The 19867-nt window shown below is 34.6% G+C and overlaps 1 protein-coding gene across 1 annotated transcript in view; it reads left to right on the top strand.

Annotated features, from left to right (window-relative positions):
* Positions 1–7227: 7227 nt before the first annotated feature.
* LOC131145842 (uncharacterized) overlaps positions 7228–19867 on the top strand; it is a 127712-nt gene continuing 115072 nt past the window's right edge. The window contains exons 1-3 of the mRNA XM_058095021.1: positions 7228–7400; positions 7553–7624; positions 7730–7925. Of these exons, the coding sequence (XP_057951004.1) occupies positions 7228–7400; positions 7553–7624; positions 7730–7925 (441 nt within the window). The remainder of the gene's footprint in view (positions 7401–7552; positions 7625–7729; positions 7926–19867) is intronic.

The following is a 19867-nucleotide window of genomic DNA, read 5'->3' as shown; positions in this document are numbered from 1 at the left end:
AATAATGGTGGAAATGAATACATATACACAGATCTACCTTCTGGGCTTACCGATCTCCTTCACAATCAGCTCAAGAACGGCCCCAAGAAACCCCTCTTCGTAGGGCTATTGGCTTCTGCCTCTCTCGTCCACCCGACTCTCCTGGAAACCCCCCCCCGGAAATATAAGATCTAATCTCCCATTCCAGCCTATCCGTGCATGAACCACCACTGGAAACGAGAAACCCCACCCCTGAACTTTTTCTTCCACCTACTATATGCGTGCTCTCTATTTTATTTTTCTCTCTCGGCTGAACCTTCTTGAACTAGCACTGCTGGTTATAGTTTATAAATATAATACAAACAACAAAAAATTACAGCAATGCCATTAATTAAAAATAGATTGCAGCTGTTAGATCTCCACTGCAATTGATGACTAGGATTTGTCCAGCAAGCTTGACACTCCAATAATTCTCCACCTTGGCAAGCTTGTAATCCTTGCTCTTCCTTGCATCTCCTATGGCTATTCCTACAAAACAAACACTAGTAACTTCTCAGGTTAACCAAGTTTGAATAATGTTTAAACTTGGATTTTGGTACTGCCTTAGTCATCATATCAGAAGGGTTATCCTCTGCTGGAATTTTTCTTACTTCTATTTCATCACTAGAAATAATATCCCTCACAAAATGCAGCCTAACATTTATATGCTTGGACCCATCATGATAAACATGATTCCTAACCAAATGAATAGTGCTTTGATTATCACAATAAATTATGACGGTTCCACTATACATTCCTAACTCTAGACACAGTCCTTTTATCCATATAGTCTCCTTAAAAGCTTCAGTCATGACTATATATTCAACCTTCGTGGTAGACAAAGCTACCACCGACTGCATGTGTGATTTCCAACTAACCGCATTACCCAAAAAAGAAAAGACCATACCATACAAAGACTTTCTAGTATCTAGATTTCCAGCATAGTCAGAATCTAAATATCCTTTTAACCCTATTTCACAATGCATATCCCTTTTTCCAAATATTAATCCTTGCTGTTTTGTTCCAGACAAGAATTGAAAATTTTGTTTCAAAGCATGCCAATGTGGTTTTCTAGGTTTGCTTATAAATCTGCTCACTTGACTTACAACATAAGATAGATTAGATCTAAAACATACCATAGCATACATTACACCACCAACCATACTAGCATAAGGTATTCTATTCATAATCAGTGACTCATTTTTAGTTCCAGGACACTGTTTTCTAAACAATTTAACATGTTGTGCAACAGGAACAGAAGTAGGTTTAATGTTGGCCTAACAAGGTCTTTCAATTAGGTTTTGATGATAACAAACAAAGGACTATTTAACTTGAAAAGATTGAGTTTTGAGTTTCAGGAAATATGGATCAAGTGTGGTTTAAGCAAAGTTCAAGTATAGTTCAAGAATGGTTCAAGAGAAGATCAAGTATAAATCAAGTATGGGACAACTACTCAAATGATTCAAAGAGAATCCAATATATTTGAAGCTTTAGCAAAATTTTCAAAGAACTTCAGGGCAAAACATGAAAGAGAACACAAACATGACTTTTGAAAGCTTAGGAAACATATTTGTAAGTATTTCAAAAGTTAAAATATCATTTGAAATATATTTTGAAGCTTTTTCAACAGATTATAAAGATTTAAGGACCTATTTAATTATATTGAATTAAGTTTTTATAAAAATCATAAGAGAGCAAAACAGTTTTAAAGAAAGACATTTTAAAAACAGGATTTTAATAGCTCAGATGACTGAAATTTTCAGTTCAGATGACTAAAGTAGAGACTTCAGATGACTGAACTTTAAGTTCAAACATCTGAAGAATTACTTTAGACGTCTGAAGATTAATTGCAAACGTCTGAAGAATTAATGGAACAAGACAGAAAGTTGCAGTAGCAGTTCAGACGTCTGAACTTGCGATTTCACACATCTAAACCCAGACTTCAGACATCTGACCCTGTATTTAGTTCTCTTTTAAAGGGGTTTCAGGAACTTCAGATGTCTGACCTCGAATCCTCAGACGTCTAAACACTGTTCAACGTACAAATTTTAAAAATCTGATATTTTAAATTATAGCCGTTTGAAACCTAAATTTTCTAATTATTTGGGAAATTCTTTTTGGAAACTCTTGCAACAAGGAAACATGTTTTTGAAGCCTATAAATACATGATTCTTGTAGTTAAAAAACACACCAAGCATTGATAATCTCTCAAAGCTCTCTTGCTCTCAAAATCTCTCTTTCAAACTCTTGCAAAGCAAAAAGTATTGTTGTTCTGATATTTTTGCTCATCAAATCTTGAAGAATTACTGATTTCTCATCTAGAGAAAAGGATTTTGGTGAAATCTTTGAAAAGTTTCAAAAGTTTATTTCATTCTTGATATTACTCTTTTGAAGTACATAGTTTTAATTTGTACTAATCTGCTCTTTGTGTGAGCCTTTCTTGTACATCAGATTTTGATATTTCTCTTGTAGATTTTGGAAGATTCCAGGTTGTTGGAACGTTGACCAAACAAGGGCATATTGTTTGGAGAAGGTGGGCTCTAGCCTTGGCCAAAGGAGTGGTTGTAAACAGGTGTTGTTCCACCCGGTAATGGAACTGCTATAGTAGAATCCTTCGGTGTTTTGCCAAGGGCGAGGACGTAGGCTGTGTTAAAGTTGAATCTCGTAAAAAATCTTATGTCTTTCTCTCTACTTTACATACTATACTTGCTGTGTTATATGATTTAAAAAGTGCAGGTCACAGGTTTCAAAGAGAAAGAAACAAAGACTCTTGGTATTTAGAAAGTACGTTTCGATTAACCACTTGCAGAAACCCAAAAGGGAGTACGTTGGTTAATCTACTGAAATCTTAATCAAGAGAAGTGCATACTAAAAGCTTATTCAAAGAAGGTGATAAACATTCACAGGGAAATCAACAAAAGCAAAAATATTCTTGATTGAGTGATTGAATTGTTTTAGCTTTATTGATTGTCTTGTTCATTTAAATTACAAGTATTCTAAAGTGTGGTTATTAGTTATTAGTTGTGCTTTCTTTAGTATCTTAAGCAAAATATTAAAAAATATCAAAATAAAAAAGATTTCAACTCACCCTCCTCTTGGGAAGCTATTCCTAATTTCATTTAACATGACTAATTCCAAATCTTTTTAACACCTTTGAAATATAAGACTTTTGAGACAAGTAGAGAAGATTTTTATCCCTTTCTTTAGTTATTTCCATGCCAAGTATTCTTTTAGCAGGGCCTAAGTCTTTCATTTCAAATTTAGATTTAAGCATGCATTTAACTTGATTTAACATATCTAAGTCTTCACAAGCAATCAACATGTCATCAACATATAATAGCAAATATATATGACATTTATCACATGATTTATAATAGACACAGCCATCATAATTGCTTCTATAGAAATCATTTTGAATCATGTAAGAATCAAATCTTTTATACCATTGTCTAGGTGATTGTTTCAGCCCATATAAAGATTTATTTAATAAGCATACATAATCTTTATTCATTTATGTATCAAGGCTCTTAAGAGGTTGCATATAAACTGTTTCCTCTAAATTACCATGCAAGAAAGCAATTTTAACATCAAGTTGTTCCAAATGCAAGTCATTTATAGCAACAAAAGACAATAGAATTCTAATTGAACTATGCCTCACAACAGGGGAAAATGTTTCATTATAATCTATCCCTTCCCTTTGTATAAATCCCTTAGCCACTAACCTAGCTTTATACCTAGGTGGTTCAATTCCAGGGATTCCCTCTTTTCTCTTAAAGATCCACTTGGATCCTATGAGTTTCTGCTTTTCCAGTTTAGGCACCATCACCCATGTCTTATTCTTGTTTAGAGACTCTACTTCTTTTTGCATTACAAGAATCCATTTCTCAGCCTCTTTACTATCTATGGCTTCTTTAAAAGTCCTAGGCTCCACCTCAATTTCTATTTCAGCAATAGAAAGAGCAAAAGTTGTCATATCAGCTTCCCCATACCTTTGAGAAGGTCTTATGATCCTCCTCTTCATATCCCTTGCTAGAAGGTAGGTTTTACTTGATCCAGAGATTTCTGTTTCTGAGTTTTGCACCTCCGAATCTACAACATCTATTTTTGAACAGATGTGAGAAGTAAAGGGTTGCTCCACCTCAAGCTGCAGTTCACTAGTATCAGAGTGCCTAATAATTTCATCTGAAGTTTCTAGTTTCCCCCCCCCCCCCCATGGCAATTTCATTAAAAACTATATCCCTACTAATAATGCATCATTGCTTTCCAGGTTTTGTAACCCAGAGCCTATAGCCTTTAACCCCTTTTGGGTATCCCACAAAATGCATTTAATAGTCATAGGCTCTAATTTATCAGTTCTAATGTGGGCATAGGCTATGCACCCAAGCATTCTTAATCCCTGATAATCAGCTGCCTTACCAGACCATATTTCTTGAGGGGTTTTAAAGTTGAGAGCTGAGGAAGGACACTATTAATAAGGTATACAACAGTGGCCACAACCTTTGCCCAAAAGGTTTTGGGCAGACCTGAAGTGGCTAGCATACATCTTACCCTTTCAAGAATAGTCCTATTCATCCTTTCAGTTAATCCATTTTGTTGGAGAGTTTCCTTAACAATCCTATGTCTAACAACGCCCTCAGATTTACAAAATTCAAAAAATTCATTTATAAAGTATTCTAATCCATTGTCTGTTCTTAGTGTTTTAACTTTCCTACCAACCTGTGTTTCAACTAAAGTTTTCCATCCTTTAAACTTCTCAAAAGTATCACTTTTATGTTTTAAGACACACACCCATACTTTCCAAGAGAAGTCATCTATTATTGATAGAAAATACCTAGAACCACCATGAGAACTAACCTTAGCAGGCCTCCACAAGTCTAAATGTATGTAATCAAGAGTCTATTTTGTGGTGTGAGTGGACCTCTTAAAACTAACCCTAGTAGACTTACCCAAGACACACTCCTCACAGAATGACAATTCCTCAAGTTTCCTATCCCCAAGCAACCCATAATTCTCCAGCTTCTTTAGGCCCTGTTGGTTAACATGTCCTAGCTATGCACCTCACATCTCTTAGCACTCTTTCAATCCCATCATGCATTAAAAGCCTCACTATCCCAATACCCTATATTTTATGACTAATTGTTTCCTAGGACAACATGGCCTCCTTCTAAACATGTAAAGGACTCAAACCAGTTTTTCAATGGACACATGTGGAAGGAACATCCTGAATCTAATATCCATTCTTTTCCAGAATCTTTCTTAGAGATGTTCAACACTTCTACACTATCATATCCATCTAAAACTACAGCTGCCTTACCCTTTGGTTCAGAGGTGGTGGCATTGACAGCCTTTTTCCTTTCAGGGTAGTCCCTCTTAAAGTGCACTTCCTTGTGACAAGAAAAACATTTTAGTGCTTTGTTTTTAGACTTTGATCTAGACCTCTTGCCTTTTCCTTTCTAGTCCCTCTTTTCAGACCTACCTCTCATATTTGACCCTTCCCCTGACCCTGTTTTCTATTCAAACTTGGTGTGCAATTCCCTTGAGTGCAAAAATGCTTGCACATCTTCTAAAGTTAGCCTCTCTCTCTCTCTCTCTCTCTCTCTCTCTCTCTCTCTCTCTCTCTCTCTCTCTCTCTCTCTCTCTCTCTCTCTCTCCCATACATCATAGTTTCTTTAAAATTATCATATGTAAAATCAAAAGAACTAAATAAAATAATTGCCTGTGTTAATTTAGGTGTAATCCCAAAAGGGGGGTGAATTGGGTATTTTTAAAAAAATTTTAATTTTATATTTCACTTAATCCCTATTTCTATATTTAAAAAATTAATTGTAGGGGTTTGAAACTGATTCAAATTATTATCTCAATGAATTCTATTTTACCCAATTAATTATCAAATCCGTGTGGGGTTATTCAACATACACACATGCAATATAAGTAATGAAATGTGTTGCGGAAATTAAAAGGAGTAAAGGAAGAGAGAAGACAAACACAGTTTTTACGAGGTTTAGCCAACCCGGCTTACGTCCTCGCCTTGAGCAACCCACTCAAGGATTCCACTAAATCCTTGTTCCTTTAATCGGGACGGAACTTCCCTTACATCTGCTGCTTACAAGAGGCACAACTTCCTCCTCACCCGGTTCACAACTCGAACCGTGATTACAATATAGAATTTTAAATTTGCAAAATAACTCAATATTACTTCTAACAAAGTTGGCGAGTACAATTGAAAATCTAACACATATCCATGATGAAATTTGAAGCTCAGTATGTATGTAACGATGTAATCGTTATATGAATGATATGCTTCACACAATTTCCCTTTTATCAAATCTCCCAAAATAATGATATAAGTAAATGGTTTGGAGAAATTAGGGTTCTAGTTCAACTTACTAGATGCATGAATACCAAATGTGATCTTATTAAAAGATTTGTCTTGAATGTTATAAAGCTTTAGATTGATAAGTTTTCTTCCAAATATCCAAACACAATATCTATATATATATATATATATATATATATATGATATGAGTTTCAAGGATCAAAAACCTAATATAATATTTTTTAGAAAATATCGCACAATAATATACATAGTTATGAACTCTAAGGATATTTAATCAAGTGGTTTTGTAATATTGAAAATATTGAGTCTTTAAATGAGTACACACTTGAATAAAAAATATTTAACCAATGACAAAACTTTTCTCAAGTAGTGATCTTGTCAAAAAAATCTAATATAAGCACACTCAAGATCAATCTCTTAAATAATATTCAATAATGGAGGTTTATGTGATGCAACCCCCTAGATTTGAATTGCCAAATTCAGACAACAAAGTGTACAGGTTGAAGAAAGCTTTGTATGGGCTGAAACAAGCCCCAGAGCTTGGTACAAGAGGATTGATTCTTTCTTCACCAATTATGAATTTTGTAGAATTACCTCTGATGCAAATTTATATGTACTGAAGGAGAATGGAATGCATGTAATAATTGTACTATATGTAGATGATCTTGCGCTTACAGCTGACCACGAGGAGAAGATCAACAACCTGCGTGAAGGCCTATGCTCATAATTCGAGATGACAGACTTGGGCTCCACTTTTTCCTAGGCATTGAATTGTGCAACATCTAGGAGAAATCTTTATTTCTCAGCAACGATATGCTCAAGAGTTATTGAAGGCATTTGGGATAGCATAATGTACTCCTGTGATTACTCCAATGGAAGTAAACATTAAGCTCTCTATTGAAGATCCCTCTCCACTTGTTGATACAAAGAGGTACAAAAGCCTAATTGGGAGTTTGGTGTACCTGTGCAACACAAGGCTCGATATCAATTATGTAGTTGGTATTCTGAGTATATTGCAAATAAGCCACGAGAAATTCTATGGAAGGTTGGAATGAGGGTCCTCAAGTATATAAAAGGGACTCCTTACTTTAGCATCTCTTATACATCAAGGAACTCCCTAATTGGATATTGTGACTCTAATTAGGGAGGAGATATTGATTCCAAAAAATCCATTTCTGGATATTGTTTTCTCTTTAGGAATGGAATTATCTCGTGGACAAGCAAGAAGCAGCCAACAGTGTTGCTATCATCCAAAGAAGTTGAGTACAAGTCAGTTTGTCTCACCTTATGTGAAACTGTTTAGATAAGAATACTTTTTACTAATATTGGGATAACGATAAATGCTATAACTCTGATTCACTGTGACAATCAAAGTTGCATAGCTATCAGTAAGAACCCGATGTTCCATGCAAGAACCAAGCACATTGAGATTCAGTATCACTATATACGAGAACTCATTGAGGATGAGGTTGTTGAGATGGACTATATTGCCCAACAGAAGATAATCATGCAGATATCTTTACCAAAGCATTGGGTAGTTCCGACTTCTAGAAGCATCGGGATGCTCTTGGTATTGGTCCAAGAGCGTAGGTGGACATTGAGGGGGGGGGGGTGTTGGTGTATATGTGTGCAATGCCCACCTCTCACGAGTTAATTGACACACTTACCTGATGTATGGTTTAGATGAGGTCAAAGCGGTAGACCGCAATGGCACTACAAAGACAGAAGACGTTCCCCTCCTAGACATTAGGATCCGGGGACAGCGCCCCTAGTGGGGGGTATCCCCCCCCCCCCTGAGACGGTATGTCCTATTCAATATGAACGGTGGGCATGGTATGTCAAAGATGGTCACTAATGTCAAAGACGACCACTAATGTCAAAGACGGCCACTAATGTTAAAGACGGTCACTAATGTCAAAGACGACCATTAATGTCAAAGTCGGACACTAATGTTAAAGACATCCACTAATGTCAAAGTTGGCCACTAAGGTCAAAGTCAGCCATGGTAAGTGAGCTACCACCACCTACCATGGTAGGTGAGCCACCCATGTGCTTCTTCCGCAGACCAGAGGCTATAAATAAGACCCTCCCACTAGAGCACTACACACATCTTGACTGCAGGATTGTGTCCTCTTCTATTTTTCTATTTGTTATCCTTTCGCCATTGAAGCTCATTTAGTGAGTGCATGGTTGGATAGATTGTTGTAATCCGATTGTTATAATAAAACTTTGTGTTATCTCTTCAATCGTTTCTTCAAAGTAGATCTTGGTGTTGTTATTCTATATAAAACCCAAAGTGATTTCTTCCAAAAATGATATTAAAAAAATTTATTCAAGGGAAGCTACGATTTTTGCTCAAAATGATTTTTGCAATAAAGAATATGTGAGCTTTTGAATCTTGCAATGGAGATGCACAAAGATTCACAAGCTATAAAAAAGTTTCCCCAAAAATATTTATCAACAAAATAAATGGGAGAAACTCAAAACTTATTCTCAAAAATGATTTTCAAAATAAAAGCTTGAGTGAGAGTAAATGCTTTGAAATAAATGCTCAAAGGAATGATTCTTCAATAACCTTCAAGAGTAATAAATTTGCAAGAGAAGTAAGTGAGAAATAAATGCTCTATTATAAAAATATTTTCTATAGAGAGAGAGTAAGAGAGTAAAATGCTTGATTGTATGTGTAAAAGTTAGAGAAATGAAGCACAAATATTTTGAGAGAATTTGCAAGATAATCAAAAGTGTTTAAATGAGCTTTGAGTGGGTTTTTTTTTATAGAATTCTCAAAAATTTGATCGTTAAGGGACTTGTTGGGCATTAATTAATTTTTTAATTAAAAATTAATGATCTTTTTCGGCTGAAAACTTGCCCAACCTGAGAGGTTCGGTCGACTGGTGAAGGCGTCGGTTGGCTGGCCTTAGGTGCTTTTTAAAAACCCCGAGGGGTCCGGTTGATTGGGGACAACATTGGTCGACTATCCTAAGGCGATTTTCAAAACTTCAATGGTTCGGTAGGCTAGGCTCAAGATCCGGTATTCCGGATTAGAGGGCTGGTCGACTAGCCTTCTCAAGTACATTTTGGGTTGGTTGGCTAGGCCTTTGAATTTGGCCAAAATGTTATGTGATCGACTGGGGTTTTTAAGAGTAAAAAGGATCGGTCAGCTGGGCCTTTTGAAAACAGTTCAAACCATCAAGTCGGTCGACTGGTGCTTATAAAACATGAAGGGCCGGTCGACTAGGCTTAGTTAAAAATGTAATTTTAGCCCTATTTGGACCTTAAAACTTTTTAAACCTATGTTTATGAGTTTGGAATTTTGAGTAGAGGCTTTTCCATGAAAATTGTGGTTTCCTAAGGTCAATCTATGGTCCAATATTGAGCAGTCAATCCCATCAATGCAAGATATACATATTACAAAAAAAAACTAAATTATATTACAATTGAGAATTTAAGTCTTCATTCTTTTTGCTTTTCATATTGCCATTGTATCCTTACGATTCATGTGTGATAGATTATAACCTTGTTCAAGTACTCAAAGTACAAGTAAGATACTATGTGATTTGTCATTATCGAAACAGGATCAGACTCATAAAGTCAACAAGAAGCATTCTTCGTACATCTATTTTCGTTGATTCCACTTTTAAAGGTTGTTAGTTTTACCGTGATCTCAAGAGGGGGGGGGTGAATTGATATTTTTAAAATTTAACTCCTAGGTATTTCTCCTAATAGTAGTATGTTCACAATCCTATGGTCAATCTAATGCGAATAATATAAATATATTAGAAATTAAATGAAGCAGTTTAATTAATCGCACTAGCACCAAAAAGCAATAAATAAAGGGTGACACACAAATATGTTATCGAGGTTCGGCCAACTGCCTACGTCCCCGCCTTGGCTAACCAGCACAAGGATTATCACACTAGCTTGCTCACTTGAACGGGTGGAGCGGCACCTATACAAACTAGGTCAAATTATCACAGGGCTGACCTACAACCTTTACACCAATCCTTACCGGGCTAGATTACTGCCCCCTCAGGCCACGCCTGGAATCTCTCAAATATACAATCGAAAGGTACAATATATGGGTGCTTTCATGTAAAGTAGATTTGTACTACAAATGCGCACAATATCACATACACCACATATGATTTAATAATGTAAGCTTAGTGTGGTCTAAGTAGTTCAACTCTCAAATAAATTTTCTATCAATGTAGTACGCACGTGAGAGTGTCAATAATAATCTGTGTATTTCAAAATATTCAATCAAACGTGTTCACACAGAGTATTAAGCCTTAAGAATATCAACTAGTAGAGTATCTTAATCATGTGAATATGTATATGCTTGGATTGCAAAGTAGATAATCTTTGTATTCAGCAAATGATATATACTTGAATAAATATTGCCACAAAGATTAATGTAACAAACACAAATATCTTTTCACAAATATTTCAATAAAGATTTCAGAAGATATTTGAGTAGGTTTGAAAATATTTTGCAAGCCAAAACCAAATACAAACCTCCTAAGCTATTGCAATGAGAATGCAACACTAGGAAGTTTAACACAAGTCTTCTTAGGGTAGGCTTATTAGAAAAGCTATCTAAGAATACTTAGGTTATGCTCTCAAAGAAAATCGATTCAAATACACAATAAATGAGAGAGCAAACCTTCTAAGCAATAACACTCAATACTTACAAATGATGTAGATAGATGAAGAAGGTAAACTTGAGTGGATTTTTAAAGAGTATGAGCAATGGGAAATATTTAACTTGAGAGAGAGATTTTGATTTTGGTTTTTGCTAATCCACGCTTAATTCTCCCAAATGAAATACTATATATAGACATACAAAAATTTTTGACCGTTGGGGACCTATTAGGGATTGTTGGAAAAGTTTGATGACACTTAAACCATTTTAACCTTGTTTAAAAATTATTTATCCGCGGTAAAAATTATGGCAACCCGAGAGGTTCGGTCGACCGGAAATGTTTCGGTCGACCAAGTTTCAAATGGTTCGGTCGACTAGGAAAATATTGAATTAAGGGCACAGTCGACCAGAAGAGGGTGATTTCCCAATTTTTCAAATTTCGATCGACCAAGGCATTTTGAACTACCTGGTTCAGTCGACCAGACCGTTGGAATTTCTCTCGAGGACTCTCCAGTCAACCAGGTAGTTGTAGTACAAAAGTGGTCGGTCGACCAGATGGTCAAACTTTTGACCCAAGGAGGTTTCGGTCGACCAGGGCTTTTTGAACTACCTGGTTCGGTCGACCAGGTGGTCAAAAAGTTGACCAAAAAGGGTTTTGGTTGACCGGAGCTTTTTGAACTATTCTAGTTTGGTCGACCAGGGCCTTAGTCAACTGTTGACCCAGGCCTGGTTTCGGTCGACCAGGAAAAGATGAACTGAATGTGCTGGTCGATCGAAAGTGCACCATGTGTGCATTTCGGTCCAATCTTGAAGCATATAAACCATAATCAAGTGTCTAACAAACAAATGTGTGTATATGAGTGTCCTAGGGTCACTTGGGGTCAAATTTGAAGACACCGAAAAAGTCCGGTGTTGATCGACCAAAGGATATGCCCTAAGGTCATGCTAAGGTCATTTTGCATTATGATTTGATTCGAGCTTACAAGATAAACCATGCATTTGTTGTGTGTGCTTATTACAAACCAAATGTCCTAATTACTATTATAGACCAAATAGATCACTAAATATATTACAAATGAAAATATGAACTGGTCTTCAAGCTTTGAGCTTTCTCGTGCCATTGATGATATGCTAATATGAACCTGCACATGAGCTAAATATTTATTAAATACAGGAGTATTTGTCATCATCAAAACTGGGCGTGACCTATAAGGTCAATAAAGGCATCTCAACCGATTGAATGAGAGAGGTAACTCCACCTATAGAAAGGAGAGAGGTGACTCGGCCTAGTGAAGGAGTAGGGAGCTCTGCCCAAGCAAAGGAGAGAGACAACTTCACCTACGTAAAGAAAAGAGGCATCTCTGCCTAGTGAAGAAGAGATTGTAAAAGGCATTTCCACCTACTAAAAGAGAGAGATTTTTAGTAGAGGTTTCTCTACCTATTGAAGAAGTGCATAGTGAAATCCTTAAGTGAGTTGCTTGAGGCAAGGACGTAGGCAAAGATTGTCGAACCTTGTAAAAACCCGGGTTTTATTCTCTCTTCTCTAATCTCTTTAATTTAAGCACATATATATTTGTTTATATTTATTATGATTGTTGATTGGATTTGCATTGGTTGATCATTTTGATTAGATTGTGGTTAAAATTGTTAAAGCATTAGGTTAAATTTTTTAAATATCCAATTCACCCTCCCTCTGGGAACTACACCATTTCTAACACACTAGTTGTGAAGTACTAAGTTATTTCTAGAACAAGTTAGAAGTCTTTTATCAAAGGGCAAAATTGTGTACTAGCCGTTTTATGGTCGTTGGACATGATAAAATAATTTTATATTTTGAAAGCTAGCCGTTTATAGTCATTGGGTTTTGAATCCGGACACAAACCGTCGTCAAATTCACAAAACAGTGGACGGTTTTCACCAAACCATCAACGATTTCCTCAAACCGTGTATGGTTTCTTTCGAGCAATTTTCCTAATTAGCTTCTGCCTAAAATCATTGATGTACATATGGAAAATCGGTGACGGTTTTCCCTATTTCTTCAAATCCTTTATTTTCTTGTATTGTAGGTACATAAAAATGATTTTAACCTAACCGGGACCAAGTATATTAAAGTGTTCAACACTTTGACCATTAAACCTTTGTCCCATAATAAAAAAATTTGAGTTTAGGATATGCGACTCTTTCATCATATAAATCATGGTTTTGCCTTTGAAAAATTCTAAGTGTAAAAACTATGAAACATATATTTTTCATTCAAATGATGAGTGATATCCTATATAATCTTTGGACTAGTGTGCATGTGCGAATTGCTAACTCTTGCTCAATAAGCTTGCATGAAACAGTACTAAAAGAGTTACAACAATTATACATCAAATACTCTCCGAGAATTCACACTCGATCCATTAGATGTGTTTGAGATTTTTCATGTGCGTCCACTTGATCTTTACAACTTAACATGTATTTTAATGATTTCGACATTAGTACCTATCATAACTTGATAAGCAAAGGTTAGTAACTTAGAACCACTAATGGGTTGTAATCATCAAAATACGACAATTAGGATTATGTAGCCATTAAGGCTATCAAAGTATTCGAGAGAAAGACTGCCAAAATAATTAAAAATAATAGAATATAATTTTTTTTTTCTTGTTTTTAAACCAATTCATAGAAAAATGATAATATAAATATACATGTGTTAACAATATGGTTCTTCGCTATAAATAAATTAAAATAGAGGTCAGAAAATAAAAATAATACGAAATGGATCATAAGCTTCCAATGAATGAGCTTCGTTGCTGTGAGGCTGGACTGGGCTGGGCTTAGGATGTTCTTTTCAGAGTTAGGCCCATAGTACAAAGTACCAGAGGAGGGCTAGGCCCACCATGTATAGATTGTTGACCAGTTAGTTTGCAGTAGGTAGGACCAAAGCCTGACCCTAAAAATGAGATGGGCCCATCCATTTTAAGAATGACCCATGGGCCACGCAGCCCCTTTCCTCATTCAATTTGACCCCTTCTGGTCTGTAGTACCACCAATCAAGGCGGCTGACAGGACTTCGGCTGACCCATTCTTTTTTCTTTGTCTGTTTCTAATTTTTTTAAAAAAAATTTTGCTCTTATTTTTGTATCCAAACACTAGTATTTTTTATATAAAGTAGAAATGATGCCACTAAAACATTCCAAAATTTTCAATTCATAAAAATACAATAAATAAATTCGTTATATTAACCCAATGAATAAAATCATACTCATGGTTGGAGAAAGACGAAAGCATGAAAGGAAAGTTAAATTAAATTTAAATTTATGTAATTTTTTTTTAAAGAAATAATATATAATGGAAATTATATTGATTTTTTTTTATATGCAATGAATATTATATTGAACTTTTTTTAAGTCCACCTTAATTCAAATCTAAAACTTGAAATTTGTGCTTTCAAATATAACATTACTCTATGTTTGGAAGAGGTTTTGAATTTAGATTTGTAGAGATTTTGATAAAATATAATATAAAATTATATTAAATTTTATTTAAATCCATTCAAATTTAAATTTAAGACTCCAAATTCAAACTTTTAGATGCAATTATAGGTCCCATTTGGAATTTGAAAAATATCGAGGGAAGAAAAAAAATTAAAATAATACACTTTTTTAATTTTTGGTTATTCGGGAAAGTGAGAAAAAGTAAAATATAAAAAAATTTAATCAATTTAATTTGATTTTGCACACCATTGGCTTTTGATTTTTCTTAATATAAATTTATATTTTTAATAGTACTTGTAGGAATACTTGCTATGCATGTAAAATAATTTAGCATGCATTGACTACAAATTTCTAACAATGAAAACGAAAAATAAGATTTATTGAATTATAACACCCACAATAGCTAACAATTTTTAATAAATAATTATTTGCTCATAAGAACCAATTATTTCAAAGTAAATTTAAGACATAAACCCTTTGAAATCTATATAGGAAACAATGTAATGGGGAGAATCAATGTTTTGAAAAGAAAAAAAAAGGTGCAGAAATGAATATATAGCCAAATCAATTTTAATTTAATTACGTTGCGCCAGAAAAAGTTTTCATGTAGAGTATAATGCTTTTTTTCGATAGAACTACCATAAACAATGTGCCTTCTGTCCATCTCAAATTCAAATTCCATGCTGCCAAACACAAGGTAAGTGAATAAGTTGCCTAGTATCCCAATAAAATAAACAAATAATACTTTTCTTTTTTTAAAAAGGAATTGGTTCTTGCATGCATCCTTACTACAAATAAATAGTTCATGGTTGTCTTTTTTTTTCTCTTTACTCAATTGAGTTCGGAAAATTTGAATGACATTAATTATTGTCGTGATGTCCCCAGCATCGAGGCTCGGGACTGCGAGGGAATTGTTGGGCTTTTGTGGAACCTAGTTGTGTTTTAATTTGGATGTCGACTTGACTCCTATTTAATTAGAGATTTCTATCATAAGGCTTAGTCCATGGAGCGAAGGCTTGGACCATAAGGCCCAAGCCGCAGCGCTCATGGACTAAGCGGTACAAGTCGTACTCGTGGGGGTCTGGGGGCAACGGCCCTGAGAAAAATTTTGGAGCCCATTCGGAACGGAACCCTAGGCGCAACATATAAAAGGGATAACTTTCGGGTGATTAGGGTTGGCGTGGTTGTACCTGTGTGAGAGCGAGAGGGAGAGCATTGTATCGCCGCACTCTTTGTGTTTTCTTCCTGATAATATTGAAATCCCTGCAACTTCGTGGACGTAGGCAAAATTGCCAAACTACGTAAATATTGTCTTGTGCGTGTGATTGATTTTCTTTGGTGTTATTTTTTTTTCTTCTATTTTGTATCTCACAGGTTTCAGGAATTTGTTCTTTATTCCCAATAGGAATAAAATATGATTTTTGGAAAACTTCAATTTGGAGTTGCAACTAACCTATTTCCCTTAGTGCTATTAGAACACCTAATTACTACTCATTTAACTGGTCTCTAGATTAAACAAGCCAAGGAACCAATAGTCTCAGTTTGCGTATACTAGGATTGAGATCAGGAGTTCGGTTATGCGAGAGGAATGTATTCGCACCCCCTACTCACTTGTTCTACGAACAATGCCTAATTAATTAAAAATTATCCCAAATTGAATTCAATAACCTTTTAATTAACTCATTTTAAAATAAACAAAAAATAAATGGATAAATATACAAACTTAATAGGATATTTAAAAATTTGGATGTGACTTAGGAATGTCTAATAAGACCTCCAAAAGAGAGGATTTTGTTAGAAAAACCCCCCCTTATAGCCGATATAGGTGAGATCTAAAAAAAACTCATTGTCTTTTATAAAATCATAGGGACACACCCTTCAAAAATCTCGAAAAACATCAAAAAAATATTCCTAGATTTTATAGAAAAGTTTCAAGAATTTTTAAACAAATTTCCAAAATTTCCTAAGATTTTAAAAAAATAATAATAAATTTCCTTATTTTTCTAGTTAAAAATGACCAAAAATATAAGTTTTCCATATTTTTTTTTTGCAAATTTTCTTATTTTTCTCAATGTAAAAATTAAATAAATAATAAAAATAAATACCAAAATAGAGAACCAGTCTGGCTGGTCTAAACCAGGTCAATCGATTCGAGAGGGGAGGGTTTGTAGTAGGGTCATATGTCAGCTCGGGATGAGGACACATGGCCATGTATATATTATACATATTTTTATTTTTCAAAACGATGGGGTGACATCACGTGTCACCCTACGGGTAATTCCTCACTTTTTAATTTCTTTTTTAATTTTGTTGGCCTTATAAGGCTTAAAATCTTGTTTTGATGCTAACAAATAAGTGGAACTTAACATATTTGGTTGAGTGGTGATATTTCAGGACTTACAAGGATCAAGCATGTGAAAACAAGGTCAAGTGCTCACAAGAATCATTCAAAGCTTATATTCAAAAGAGAGGATGATGTTAAAGAGAAAGCTTAAAGTATGTTAAAGCTTGAAGTCAAGATAGAACCAAAGAAGCAAAGCAAGAGAGTCAAAGAAAAGCAAAGTGTTTAAAGCAAAATAAGTATGATGACTTGAGTGTTTTAAAATGTCAAATGTCATAAAAGTCTTTATGTAAGTGATTTAATATTTAAATATCGTTTGAAATATTTTGAAACTCTTCTAGGGTTAAAGATTGACTTAGAAACCTAATTTACAAAACCTCGAAAAATGTTTTAATGAGTACATAAAGCAAATAAAGCAAGGTATAAGTAAAAAGCAAATTGAAAATATGAGAATTGTTTGTCTAGAGGACTGGGGAGTATCCTCAGATGTCTGAAGAGGTACCTCAGAAGTCTGAAGATTTGTCTTAGATGTCTGAAGGAACATTTCCTCAGTCGACTGAAAAATTAGTTCATAAGTTTGAAAAATTAATTTGCAAAATACAAAACAGACAATATACCCTTAGAAGCCTAAAGTGTAAGTTCAGACGTCTGACTAGGATCTTTAGAAGACTGAACCTCAAGTTCAGACGTCTGACCCTGTGTCCAATTCAATTTTTTTAGTGCTTTAAGGAACTTCATTCAACTGAACCCGACACCTTAGACGTCTGAACACTGTTAACGGTCAGAAATTTTAAATATTTTAAATTCAAAATAAAGGTTGCTTGTGCCCCAAAATTAATGAAAACTTGGGAAATACTCCACGTAATCTTGGGCAACACGAAAATTCTTTTGAAAGCCTATAAATACATGGTTTTGCAAATCATATTAATAATGAAGAAAGAAAGAAATTGAAAAATTTGCTGAAGGCATCCTATTCTTGAAAAACTCTCTCTTGTTCACTCATTGCAAAACTCTTTTGTTGAGATATTTTGAAGTGCTGATCATTCCTACTTTGAATTCCTACTGCTAATCCTCATCTAAGAAGGATATTGGTGAATTATATACTTGAGCTTCAATTCTATTTCATATTGAAATGAATATACAGCCAAATCAATTTTAATTTAATTACGTCGTGTGAGAAAAAAGTTTTCATGTAGAGTATAATGCTTTTTTTTCGATAGAACTACTATAAACAATGTGCCTTGAGTGCATCTCAAATTCAAATTCCATGCTCCCAAACACAAGGTAAGTGAATGAGTTGCCAAGTATCCCAATAAAATAAACAAATAATACTCTGTTTTTTTTAAAAAAGGAATTGGTTCTTGCATGCATCGCTACTATAAATACATAGTTCATGGTTGTCTTTTTTTTCTCTGCACTCAATTGAGTTCGAAAAATTCGAATGACATTAATTACTGTCGCGACGTCCCTAGCATCGGGGCTCGGGATTGGGAGGGAATAAAATATGATTTTTGGAAAACTTGAATTTGGAGTCGCAACTAACCTATTTCCCTTGGTGCTATTAGAACACCTAATTACTACTCATTTAACTGGTCTCTAGATTAAACCTAGGCCAAGGAACCAGTAGTCTTAGTCTGCGAATACCAGGATTGAGATCGGGAGTTCGGTTATATGAGAGGAAGGTATTTGCACCCCCTACTCACTCGTTCTACGAACGGTGTCTAATTAATTAAGAATTATCCCAAATTGAATTTAATAACCTTTTAATTAACTCATTTTAAAATAAACAAAAAAATAAATGGATAAATATACGCACTTAATAGGATATTTAAAAATTTGGGTGTGACTTAGGAATGTCTAACAAGACCTCCAAAAGAGAGGATTTTGTTAGAAAAAACCCCCTTATAGCTGATATAGGTGAGATCTAAAAATAACTCATTGTCTTTTATAAAATCATAGGGACACACCCTTCAAAAATCTTGAAAAACATAAAAAAAATATTCCCAGATTTTATAGAAAAGTTTCAAGAATTTTTAAACAAATTTCCAAAATTTCCTAAGATTTAAAAAAAAAAAAGAAATTTCCTTATTTTTAGAAGACTGAACCTCAAGTTTAGACGTCTGACCCTGTGTCCAGTTCAATTTTTTTTAGTGCTTTAAGGAACTTCATACAACTGAACCCGACACCTTAGACGTCTGAACACTATTAACGGTTAGAAATTTTAAATGTTTTAAATTCAAAATAAAGGTTGCTTATGCCCGAAAATTAATGAAAACTTGGGAAATACTCCACGTAATCTTGGGCAACACGAAAATTCTTTTGAAAGCCTATAAATACATGGTTTTGAAAATCATATTAATAATGAAGAAAGAAAGAAATTGAAAAATTTGCTGAAGGCATCCTGTTCTTGAAAAACTCTCTCTTGTTCACTCATTGCAAAACTTTTTTGTTGAGATATTTTGAAGTGCTGATCATTCCTACTTTGAATTCCTACTGTTAATCCTCATCTAAGAAGGATATTGGTGAATTATATACTTGAGCTTCAATTCTATTTCATATTAATATTTAAATTGTTAAAGTACATAGTGTTGAAGTTGTACTAATCTACTCTATTTTGAGAGTGTTCTTGTACGTAGCTACTCTTTTGTAATCTTGCAGTGTTCTTGGAAAACTCAAGGTGTTTGGATCATTGGCTAAGCGTGGGGATATTGTTTAGAGAGGTGGACTCTAGCCTAATTGAATGAGTGACCAAGTGAGGGGATATCACTTGAAGAGGCGGGCTCTAGCATACTAAAGAAGTGTGTAATAGTGTTGTTCCGCTCGGAAAAGGAATTGGTTTTTAGTGAATCCTTTGGTGGTTTGCCAAAGGCGAGGACGTTGGTTGGGGATAAGTCGAACCTTGTAAAAGTCATGGTCTCACTCTCTCTTTCCCTTACTCTTTACTTTCAACATATATAAATTGCGTGGATGATTCAATTTCTTAATCATATATACTACGTAAATTTGGAAATTAAATAAACTTAAAGTCTAATTTTGATTTGGGTTGCGGA

The sequence above is a fragment of the Malania oleifera genome, chromosome 13 (genome assembly GCF_029873635.1).
Source record: "Malania oleifera isolate guangnan ecotype guangnan chromosome 13, ASM2987363v1, whole genome shotgun sequence".
Taxonomy (NCBI): domain Eukaryota; kingdom Viridiplantae; phylum Streptophyta; class Magnoliopsida; order Santalales; family Ximeniaceae; genus Malania; species Malania oleifera.
This window is presented reverse-complemented; position numbering and strand designations above follow the sequence as displayed.